This window comes from Petaurus breviceps, unplaced genomic scaffold, assembly GCF_028583685.1.
Source record: "Petaurus breviceps papuanus isolate PSGF00001 unplaced genomic scaffold, PetGlider_PUasm1.0 90775, whole genome shotgun sequence".
Taxonomy (NCBI): Eukaryota; Metazoa; Chordata; class Mammalia; order Diprotodontia; family Petauridae; genus Petaurus; species Petaurus breviceps.
In genome coordinates this window covers 4,473,854-4,485,673 of record NW_027187342.1, presented here as the reverse complement: position 1 = coordinate 4,485,673, position 11,820 = coordinate 4,473,854, and the positions used below count along the sequence as shown (strand labels likewise).

At 38.0% G+C, this 11,820-nt stretch overlaps 1 protein-coding gene across 5 annotated transcripts in view; it reads left to right on the top strand.

Annotated features, from left to right (window-relative positions):
- The first annotated feature begins 130 nt into the window (after positions 1-130).
- APLF (aprataxin and PNKP like factor) overlaps positions 131-11,820 on the top strand; it is a 68,637-nt gene continuing 56,947 nt past the window's right edge. For 2 of the 5 annotated variants that reach the window (XM_069068921.1, XM_069068920.1), the window contains exons 1-2: positions 131-270; positions 6,924-6,995. In XM_069068921.1, the coding sequence (XP_068925022.1) occupies positions 6,952-6,995 (44 nt within the window). In that variant the 5' untranslated portion in view covers positions 131-270; positions 6,924-6,951. The other 3 variants (XM_069068919.1, XM_069068922.1, XM_069068923.1) reach the window with 3 other exon arrangements.

The window sequence follows — 11,820 nt, the reverse complement described above, 5'->3', positions numbered from 1 at the left end:
ATGAGGGGAATCCCCCGCTCGTCACAGGGCGGGTCAGCAGGAGGGAGTCACCGCATCTGGGCGTCTTGTTTTCCACGGAACTCTGGAGTACCCCGGGAAGGCGGAAGCGGTTCTTCCCAAGTCCGTCAGTCCCCAGGCCGGTGAGGCGCCGCGGTGCGAGGCCGGTCTCTCTTCATGGCCAGGGGATTCGAGCTTGCGCCGGCGTTTGGCGGCCCGCGAGTGGCTCTGTCGCCTGGGGAGACGGTGATCGGACGCGGGCCGCTGCTGGGCTTAAGTGTACGAACCGCTCCCCGGGTGCGCCCGCCTGGACGGGGATGGGCGTGTGCTGCCCCGCCTGCCCAGCGGTCCCTTTAAACCGCCCAGAAACTGTCTCACATAGGGCCGATGACGCGTCTGTGAGCAAAGTGGTTTTGCAAACCTCGCTCCTCAGTGTGCGTTGTTATTTTCACCCTTAAAAAAAAAAAAGCCAAGGCTTTGTCACTGCACGCTCGATGCAGTGGGGCTCCAGTAAATGTTTTGTCAGCGGGCTCTCCAAAGCGCACGATACACTTTTAATTTTAATCTGCACTGTTAACAATTACTCCGTTACTTAAGTCCAGAAAAACACAGAACGATACACCAAGCCCTAATTGAAGCTTTCGCCTGATTTCTGAGGTGTACATCAGCTCCTCTGCTCCAGCGGCACCTTTACTTTTATAGCAACGCGATGGCACTTTGTATGGAGCTCTGAATTTGGAGTCGGAAAGACCTGGGTTGAAATCCCACCAAAGATACTTATTAGCTGTCTGACCCTGGACAGCCCACTTAACCTGTTTGCCTCAATTTCCTCATCTGTAAAATAGGTACTGACTCTCTGGATTGTTGTGAAAATCAGATGAGAACACGTGTAAAACCACTTTACAAAAGTTAAAGTGATCTATACACATAAATGCCAGTTATTGGAACTTAAAAAACTCACTGTGAGAGAGGTTAGGGCTTTAGAAATGAGTAAATTATGTTCTTTATCTTTAGTTTGATTTGTTAGAAACGTACCCTTTATATATCTACCTGTGTTATTTTGGTTAGAGTCAGAAGGCATTTAGTCCAGTGTCCTTATTTTGCAGATGGGAAAACTGAGATGCAGAGAAAGTCACAGTGAGTGAATAATGGACAAAGGTGGGTGGGAAGGCTGTTAATAATAATAATAATAGCCTTCATATATTGCTTTAAGGTTTGCAAAAACCGTAATATGTTTTATCTCATTTGATCTTCAACCCTGTGAGGTAGATGCTATTATTATCCCTGTTTTACAGATGAAGAAACAGAATCTCAGAGATTTACTGACTTATTCAGGGTCACACAGCTAGGAGGTGTTTGAGGCAAGATTTGAACTCAGGTTTTCTGATTCCTAAGTTTAGTACTTTATGTGCCCACAAAACTTGTTGTTCAAGAAGTGAAGAGAAAAGGTGCTTTTAAGAAAGCGATTGTCATGAAATATTTGAGCTGGAAGGGCAATTGTTAGAGATAATTCTAGTTCCACATCCTTATTTTCCAGATGAGGTAATTGAAGACTTAAAAGGTTAAGTATGTCCAGAGTCACAGCTAGTAATACAAGTAGCAAAGTTGGGACTGTCACTGGAGTATGACTCTAAGTCCAGTATTGTTCCCCCATTTTATTACTACCCAAGAATTTTACCCATGTTCAAGAATTTAAACCATTTCCCTACATGGGTATGGATTGTGTGGGGAGAAGTGTTTGTGCTTTTTTTGTTTGCTTGTTTAAAAAATAGGAGGGACTTGGTTTGCATCTGCTAAACTCCATTCAAAGGTGCTAAGCCTTTCTTCCAAAGACTTTGTACTCAACTTCCAAATCAAAAAACATCAAGTTGTTCCTTTGAACAAGACATCATACCAAGTAGTTAGGATATAAGGACAAAAATAATTTCTGCCATATTGTACATAAAACATAATGAATTTAGGGTGAATGAGTACAACTTGGAACTATCAGGAAAGTCGTCACAGAAGAAATGGAACCTGAGAGGCAATAATGAAAAGAAAGTGTATTTCAGGCACCTGGAATAGCTTGTACAAATGACCTGAAGCAGGAAATAAGCCCTGAGGAATGGTTAACTAGTTCCTGTTTTCCAGTTTGGCTAGAATGGAGAGTTTGCAAAGGGGATTTATTATTAAAGAGGAAAAACTACATAGGAGCCAAAGGGCACAGGGCCTTAAATGCTAAGGTGAGAAGTTTGTATTCTATACTAGGAGTAATGGTATTACTGAAGGTTTTGTTTTGCTTTTGAGGGGGGAAGGCAGGGCAGTTGGAGTTAAGTGACTTGCCCGAGGTCACATGGCTAGTAAGTGTTAAGTGTCTGAGGCTAGATTTGAATTCATGTCCTCCTGACTCCAGGGCCAGTGCTCTATTCACTGAGCCCCCTAGCTGCCCCTGTTACTGAAGATTTTTGAGCAGAGGAGTAACCCATCAAGATAGGTGCTTCAGGAATATTATTTTGACAGCTGTGTTGGATATAATGGAAAGTTAAGACTGGAAAAAAGTAGGCTATTACGGTAGTCCAGGTATTAGATGATGAAGGCCTGAAATAGTCTGGTGGCTCTGTGAATAGAGAGAAGAGCTTAAGTATGAGAAATATTTTGGAGGTAGAAATGAAACTGAATGGGCATGAGGTCAAGGAAATAGTCAAGATTGACTAAAGTTTTGAATCTGGGTCATTGGGAGGATAGTGTTGGCTTCAACAAAAATAACAGATTTGAAAATAACCACTTGCGTTTTGCATATGTTTATTTTTCAGTTACTGAAGGAACTAACAGATATGCTTGCTAAACTTTACATTGACACATTTTCAAAAGATTGTGGAGAACATGAGAGGTGCTGCAAGATTGGACAAGAGCAAATATTTTCTTCATTTTCACAAAGATGAAGAGAATAGAATCTGAAAACTGGGCTAGTGAGCTTGATTCCTGTTAATAGAAAAATTCCAGATGTAATTATTAAGGAGATAGTGAACATGTAGAAAAGGCAGTGATGGTCAGAAAGATCCAATGTTACTTTAACAAGAATGTGAAATTAACATTATTCACTCTTTTGATAGAGTCATTAGAAAGGTTAGGAAAGTGCCATAGAATTTAGCAAAGGATTGTTGATAGCTTTTCTCATGTTATTCGTGTGGAAAGAATGGGGAGATGTGGACTAGATTATAATACAATTAGCTGGATTTGGAACTAGCATAATTGAATTGCCAGAGCCCAAAAAGTGGTTGTCATTATTGGTTCCACATCAGCTTGGAAGGAAGTCTTCAATATAATGTAACTATTCAATTCAATGTAACTCTAGGGATTTGTACTTGGCCCTGTGCATTAAAAATCACTGACCTCAAAAAGGCATACATAGCTTGCTTATTAAATTTTCAGACAAAAAAAAACTAGGAAGAAGGCTGACATAATGAATGAGAGTGTCAGGATTCAAAATATTTTGAAAGGCTAGAATATTGAGCTGAATTTATAAAAGTAAAATGATGTAGGAATGACAAAATTTTACCCTTTGGTTCAAAAAACTTGACCTAAATACAAGATACTGGTGGAATAATTAGTTAGTCGTTTGTCAGAAAAGTGTTTTAGTTTTGAGTGTTTTAGTAGCAACCAAGAAACCTGTAACTTTGGACTGCATTAGAAGAGGCATAGCTGCTCATAATAAAGAGGTTCCTCTTTGTTTAGATATGGTCAGACCACACTTGGAACACTGTGTTCAATTTTGGGCATCACAGTTGAGGAGGTATTTTGATAAAAGTAGAAATTACCCTCCTTAAGAGGGAAATTGGGATGGTAAAAGGCCTTGAGTTTATGCTACATGAGGATGTTAAGATTAATGGAAATTGGGACTTTTATCCTGGAGAAGAAAAGCCTTAGGGGAAATGATAGAATGTTCAGGTATGAACAAGATGTCCTCTGAACTATGAAATTGTGTGACATGACAAGTAGACAGGACATTCAGGTACAAATTATATTTTGACACTAAGAATCTTCTTTCTGAGTTCTTAAACAAATTGGCCATGTATTTTATAAGAAATATTTTTTTCTTATTTCCAAATCAAATCACAGCCCGTGTGACATCTAGGGATTGATTACCTTTTTCAGCGACAACCATTTGTAACTACTCTGTTATAGCTGTCTAACTTTAGAGTGTTTCTGTATCAGTGAACAAACATTAAGCACCTATTATTTCTAGGCATTGGGGATACAAATACAAAGAATTGAGTAATCTCAGTGCACAAGGAGTTTATATTCTCATGGGGGAGACAGGTACAATATATAAATATATGCAGCATAAATATAAAGTGAATAAATACAGATATATACAAAGTAGTTAAATGCAGAGTAGTTTTAGAGAGAGGGCACTAGCAATTGAAAGGGTTGTGAAATCATGCAGAAGATAGTTGCATCTTAAGAAGGAAAGGGACTCTGAAACAGAGGTGAGGAGGAATGTGTTTCAGCCGGTGCAAAGGCACAGAGATGGAAGATGGAGTTTTGTAACTGAATTACAAGAGTTGGAGAAGAAAAGTACTGCCCACCAAGGCTTGAAAGTTAGATTTGGGCAAGGTTGTATAGGTATTTAAAAGCTGAACAGAGAGATTTATATTTTATCCTAGAGGGAACAAGAAGTCATTGGAATAATATTAGTAGGGACATGCATGGTCAGATATCTGCTGAAGGAAAATTTCTTTGGCCTCGTTGTGTAGGATATACTGGAGTGGGGAGAGTCTTGAGATAGGCAGACTGTTGTAGTAATCTAGGCAAGAGATGATGAGGACCAGAACTAAAGCAGTAGCTTTGTGAGTAGAAGGAAAGAAGTTATCAGTTGAAAAATATTTGAAGATAGAGGATGGCAAGATTTGACAGCTGTATTTATATGTGAGTTAAAGGAATGGGAAGAATCCAGGATAATGCCCAAGTTAAAAATTTGGAAGAATGGAAGGATGGTAATGCCATCTCCTGGATTCCCTGGCTTCTTACAATGAGCTAAAATCTCACCTACAAGAAGCCTTTGCTGATCCTAGTGCTTTCCTCCCTAGATTATCTAATTTATCCTCTATATATCTCTTGTTTGTAAATAATTGTTTGCATGTTGCTTCTTCCTTTACACTGGGATTTCCTTGGGAGCAGGGACTCTTTTTTTGCCTTTCTTTGTGCCCCAGTGCTTCTCACAGGCCCTTCATTTCCCTATCTACACTCCTCTGGACTGTTCCACCTTCTTCACCCCACCTTCCCAGTCTGTCCTGAACCTACCCAGCTTCCCCCTCCCCTAATCCCTCTTCTGCTTACATTTGTATGTTTTCTTTTCCTATTAAATTGTAAGCTCTTTGAGGACCTGGACCGTTTTTGCTTTTCTTTGTTTTTCTAGAACTTAGAACTGACACATAGTAGGTGCTTAATAAATGTGAAAGGTTGGAGATTTTGATTGAAGGGAAGAGAAAGATTGTAGGATTTAGGGAGTAGAAACAATCTCCATTGAAGAATACTGAAGGAAAATGGTGTGAGGCAGGGTTTTAGTTAAGGGGAAGCTTGGAGGAGAAGCAATTGTGATAAGTTGAGGAAATGCCAAAATCAGGTGAAGGATGAAGATTTAAGGATAGAGATGATTTGGACATGAGGTAGGAGGGAAGGAGCCAGTGAATAAGAAGAGACTGAAGAAGAAAGAAAAGGACAGACTGAGGGAGAGCAGACCAGTGGAGGATATAGGATTAATAGCATAATTGAAGGAGTTGGCATTGGTGAGAAGGCCCATTTCCTCATCAGAACCTGGAGCATTGGAGGAGATATTGTGGGGGACGATGAATAGGGATTTTGAGGTTAGTAGCTGTAGCACCAGTGCAATATTTACAGCGCCTACGATGACAATAAAGACCATGACTATAAGTATCACATGACGTTTGATCACAAAATATACCAGACTCTCCAGATAGAGGATAGAACTGAAGCATTTATTTAGACACCAGAAAATCGAATCCCAAAATCAGGAAGCCTATTCCATCATAGTACCAAAGATATTCAGAATCCATAATAATGCTGAGAGCCACAGAATCCTTTAGCCTTCCCACAAACCAATACAAGATCAATATTTACTCACAAACCTCTCTGTCTCCTTAGTGAGCATCTTCCCTCCCCAGAGTCTGGCCAGCTCTGACTACCAGCTTCCTGTGGGCTCTGCTTCCCTTCAGCAAAACTCCTCACCACAGCCTCCATGTGACTACATTTAGCCTATTAGGGGATAGAGTTTATCTTCACAGCAGGGAAGCTTCTTGTGGGCTCTGTTCCACCCTTCATCAAATTCCCTCCATCACAGGCTCCATGTGATTACATTCAGCCTATTAGGGGGCAGAGTTTACTTTCAAAGCAGGGGAGGTCTTCAAACTCCCCCCTAGGTCTATTAAGGGGCAAGGAAGATTTTCAAATTCCCATTCTCATTATAGTAGTAAACCAAAAGGGAAAGCTCAAAGCCTTTGTTTTCAGTAAAGTAGGAGGCAAAGACCTCTGCTAAGAGGGAAAGGGGAGGAAGTGCTCCCAAAATGACTGTATTTGGAAAAATTACACCACTGTTTAGATTAGACTTTTAAATAGTGCCCCAAAACATGCTAACTTATATTGTTCATATTTATTATATTATGAGGATGATATATTTGAGAACAATGGGCATGAGTAGTCTGAAGTACAGTTCTAATCTTATAAAGATCATTTTGAATTTTTGTTTCAATTCTTACGATTATTTGAATTAATTTAGATCTAGTGTGCTGTGGGCCTTTTAAATTTTGATAGTTGGTTTAGATCTAAACTAACTGTACCTTTATAGTTCTAATTCAATACACATTTTATTTCTTGCTTTATTTAAACACACACTAAGATGACCATATTGTTTAAATTTCTTTTTATAGATAACAGACAAAAGAGTATCAAGAAGACATGCCATCCTGGAGGTGGTGGGTGATCAACTTAGAATTAAACCGGTAAATCTGTTAATGATTTCTCTTCTATTAATGAATTAATATTTTTCCTACCTTCTGAGTCTGGAAAACTGATTTTGCACGCTAATGGAATATATTCTAATAATATTCTAATATAGAAGTAAAGGAAATGCAGTGCCAACATATAGTTAGGAGATGTTGGTAAAGTTACCTAATTCTTTCCTGAGCAATGCTGTCATACTTAAGATGGGGAAAGCTGATTGGTACTAATATTAGTCTATATTATTACTTAGGTTAACTCTATTTTAATTTTTTTTTGCTTTTTGGAGGGCAGTTGGGGTTAAATGACTTGCCCAAGGTTACACAGCAATTTTTTGTGTTAAGTGTCTGAGGCTGGATTAGAACTTGGGTCCTCCTGACTTCAGGGCCAGTACTCTATTTTAAATGAAGTCTTGTAAGGAAAAACATTATAGTATGTAATAGTCTTGGAGAGAATAATCCAGCTACTATATGCTATAGTTATTCTTTAAAAAGCAAAACAAAAGAAAGCAAAAACTTGTCCATATCCTAGTTTAGCTTAAAAAGCTGTAACATTTAGCTACTACTCAGCTTAGGGTTTTAAAGAAAATTTAAGAACTTCTGCTGAGGGCTAGGACTTAAAGTACTTTTGCTAGTGTTTTTGATTGAGTTAGATTACTCTGACTCTCATTTCAAAGACTCTATGATGTTATCATTCTCTTTTGTATTCCAAAAAAATTAGGTGAATGAAAGAAATACATGTACAAATTTATGTTCTTTCTTGATTGACAGCATGATATAACATTAAACATTAGGTATGAACAAGTACACTGATACAAATCTTAGTGGAATCTTGTTTATAGACCTTTTCTCTCTCTCTCTCTCTCTCTCTCTCTCTCTCTCTTTCTTTTTCTTTTTTTCTCTCTCTCTTTCTCTCTCTCTCTCTCTCTCTCTCTCTCTGAATCACTATGTTCTTTTTGTTCTCTTGGTTTTCTACTGGTTTTAGTAAAGATTTCTAGAGATTGTTGTTTTATTGAGTCATTTCAAAATGTCTTTAATGTCTTAACAATCAGAAATGTCTGTTTTATAGTACTTGGTTAGCATCTTGTTAGTGTGATTTTTCATCTTTATATCCCCAATACTTTATACAATGTTTTGTATAGAGTAGACACATAATAAATGTTCATGGAGTTCAGTTGAATTGAATTGTATTGATCATAGTAGCCAAGTCTTTCATAGTTGATCATTATTACAACATTGCTGTTACTGTGTACAATGATCTCCCAATTCTTCTCACTTCACTTTGCATCAGTTCATATAGGTCTTACCATGTTTTTCTGAAACCACCCCCCCTTGCCATTTCCCATAGCATAGTAGTTCTCTATCATAATCATATACCACAACTTGTTTAGCCCCTCCCCAATTTTAAACATCTCCTCAATTTCCAGTTCTTTGTCTCAACAAAAAGAGCTACTATAAATATTTTTGTACATGTGAGTCCTTTTCCTTTTTTCTTTGATCTCTTTGTAGTGGTGTTGCTGAGTCAAAGAGTGTGTAGTTTTATAGCCCTTTGGGCTTAGTTCCAAATTATTCTTTAAAATAGTTGGATCATTTCACTGCTCTAACAGAAGTTCATTAGTGTACCTATTTCCCCCCTTGTTCCCTTACATTTGTTATTTTTCATAGTAGTGAGGTGGTACTTCAAAATTGCTTTAATTAGCATTTTTCTAATCAGTCATGATTTAGAGCATTTTTTAATATGGCTATTGGTAGCTTTGATTTCTTCTGAAAACTTCCTGTTTGCATCTTTTGACCATTTTCAATCAGGGAATGGCTTTTATTTTTATTAATTTGACTCAGTTCTATATTCAGTATATATTTGAAAAATGAGGCCTTCATCAGAGAAACTTACTTAAAAAATGTTGATTGTTAATGGTACTGTTGGGCACACACCAGCAAGATTATGCTTAAGATTCTGCAAGTTAGGCTTCCACAATATGTGAACCGAGAATTACCAGAAGATCAGGTTGATTTTCATATTGACAGAGGAACTAAGAGACCAAATTGCCAACATCACTGGATTTTGGAGAGAGCAAAGGAGTTCCAGAAAAAGCATCTACTTCTGCTTCATTGACTACACTAAAAATGTGGCAAGGCCTCAAAGAGATGGAAGTGCCAAATTTACTTGTCTCTTGAGGGCTAAGAAGAAACAGAACCAAACATGGAACAATTGACTGGTTTAAGATTGAAAAAGGAGTGCAGCAAGACCGTATATTGTCTCCTTATTTATTTTGTTTATATGTAGAGTACAACATGTGAAATGCTAGGCTCGATGAATCAAAAGCTGGAATTGAGGTTGCCAGGAGAAATATCAACAATCTGGGGCGGCCAGGTGGCTCAGCAAGTAAGAACACTGGCTCCAGTGTCGGGATGACCTGGATCAAATCCGGGCTCAGATACTCAGCACCACACCCAGAAATAACTGGCCGTATAACCTTGAGCAAGTTACTTAACCCCGATTGCTTTAAAAAAAAAAAAGAAAGAAAGAAATATCAACAGTCTTAGATATGTAGGAATTAAGAAGCCTCTTCATGAGGGTGAAAGAGGAGAGTGTAAAAGTTGCCTTGAAGCTTAACATAAAAAACAAAAACCAAGATCTTGGCAACTGGTCCCATTACTTCCTGGCAAATGGAGGGAGAAAAAATGGAAGCAGTATCTGATTTTATATTCTTGGGCTCAAAGATAATTTAAGACAGTGACTAGTCACAAAATTAAAAGATGCTCCTTGGAAAGAAAGCGATGGCCAATCTGAACAGCATACTAAAAGCAGCGCTGTCACCTTTCTGACCAATGTTTGTATATTCAGAGGTATGTTTGTTTTTCCCACTAGCAATTTATGGTTGTGAGAATTGAACTAGAAGAAAAGCTGAGCACCACAGAACCAACCCCTTTGAATTGTGGTGCTGTGGAAGGCTTCTAAGAGTCCCTTGGACAGCAAGGAGCTCAAATCAGACAATGAAGAAATTAATTCAGGCTATTTACTCTTAAGGTCAAAGACTAAAACTGAAGCTTAAATACTTTGTCCACATAATAAGAATATAGGGCTCATTGGAAAAGACTCTGGAAAGGGGGATGACAGGATGACATGAAGAGGTATCATGGAAACAACAAACATGAACTTTGACAGACTTGGAGAGATAGTGGAGGATGGTAGCGGTCCATGGGGTTATGAAGAGTTGAACATGGCGGAACAACAATGATTTTTGTTTTTTCTTTGTCTGAGATCATGATTACTACCCTTCCTTTTTTAACTTCATCTGAAGTGTATTTGATTCTGCTCCAATCCTTTATTTTAACTTTGTGTGCGTGTTTCTTTATAAAATGTACCTCTTGTAAAAATACATTGTTGGATGCTGTTTTCTAATCCATTCTGCTATCTGCTTCCATTTTGTTGGTGAACTCATCCCATTTACATTCATCGTTATGATTACTGTGTATTTTCCCTCTATCCCATTTTTTTTTGTTTCTTCCTCTCTCTTTTTTTATCTTGTCTCTCCTCAGAAGTCTATTTTGCTTCTAACCACTGCCTTCCTTAATTTGTTCTCCCTTTTAGCTTCTCATTCCTTTCTTTTATCCCCTTCCCCTCCTATGACCTTATTGGGTAAGTTATAATTCTGTATACAACTGAGTATGTATATATATAGTCTTCTCTCTTTGAACCAATTCCTATGAGAGTGAGGTTCAAGTATTGCCCACCACCCCACCTCCATTTTCCCCTTCATTGTAAAAGGTCTTCCTTGCATGCCTCTTTTATGTGAGAATATTTTCCCCATTCTACCTCTTCCTTCCCCTTTCTCCCAATGCATCCCTCTTTCTCACATCTTCAGTTTTTTAGAGATCATTCCAATGTAATCTATTGACACCCTTGCCTTCTGTCTATGTTTACTCCTTTTAACTGCCCCAATGATGATAAAATTCTTTGGCGTTACCATGTATCATCTTCCTATAGAGAAATGTAAACAGTTTGACTTTATTGCTTTATGACTATTCTTTCATGTTTACCTTTCTATGCATTTCTTGAGTCTTCTATTCAAATGTCAAATTTTCAGTTCAACTCTGTCTTTTCATCAGGAATGCTTGAAAGTCCTCTACCTCATTAAATAATCCATTTTCCCCCTGAAGGATTATACTCTGTTTTACTGGGTAAGTTTATTATTGGTTGTAGTCCTAGCTCCTTTGCCTTTTTGAAATATCATATTCTAAGCCCTTTGTCTCTTTAACATGGAAGTTGCTAAATCTTATATATCCTGACTGTAGCTCCATGATAGTTGAATGGTTTCTGGCTGCTTAAAGTATTTTCTCTATAATCTTGGAGCTCTGGAATTTAGCTATAATATTCTTGAGAGTTTTAATTTTGGATTCTCTTTCAGGTGATGGTTGAGAAATACTTTCAATTTCTGCTTTACCATCTGGGCCTAAGATAGCAAGGCAGTTTTCTTCGATACTTTCCTGAAAGATGATGTATAGGCTCTTTCTTTGATCATGGATTTTAGGCAATCTAATGTTTCTTAAATTATCTCTCCAGGTTAGTTGTTTTTTCAATGAGATATTTCACATTTTCTTCTATTTTTTTCATTCTTTTGACTTTGTTTTATGGTTTCTTGATGTCTTGTGGAGTCACTAGCTTCCATTTGCCCAATTCTGATTTGAATTTCTTTTCTTCAGTGGATTTTTGTACCTCTTACCGTTTGGCTAATGGTGTTTTTTAAGATGTTATTTTCTTCAGTATTTTTTTGTGCCAAGCTTTTAAGTCTCTTTCCTCTCCTCTCCTCTCCTCTCCTCTCCTCTC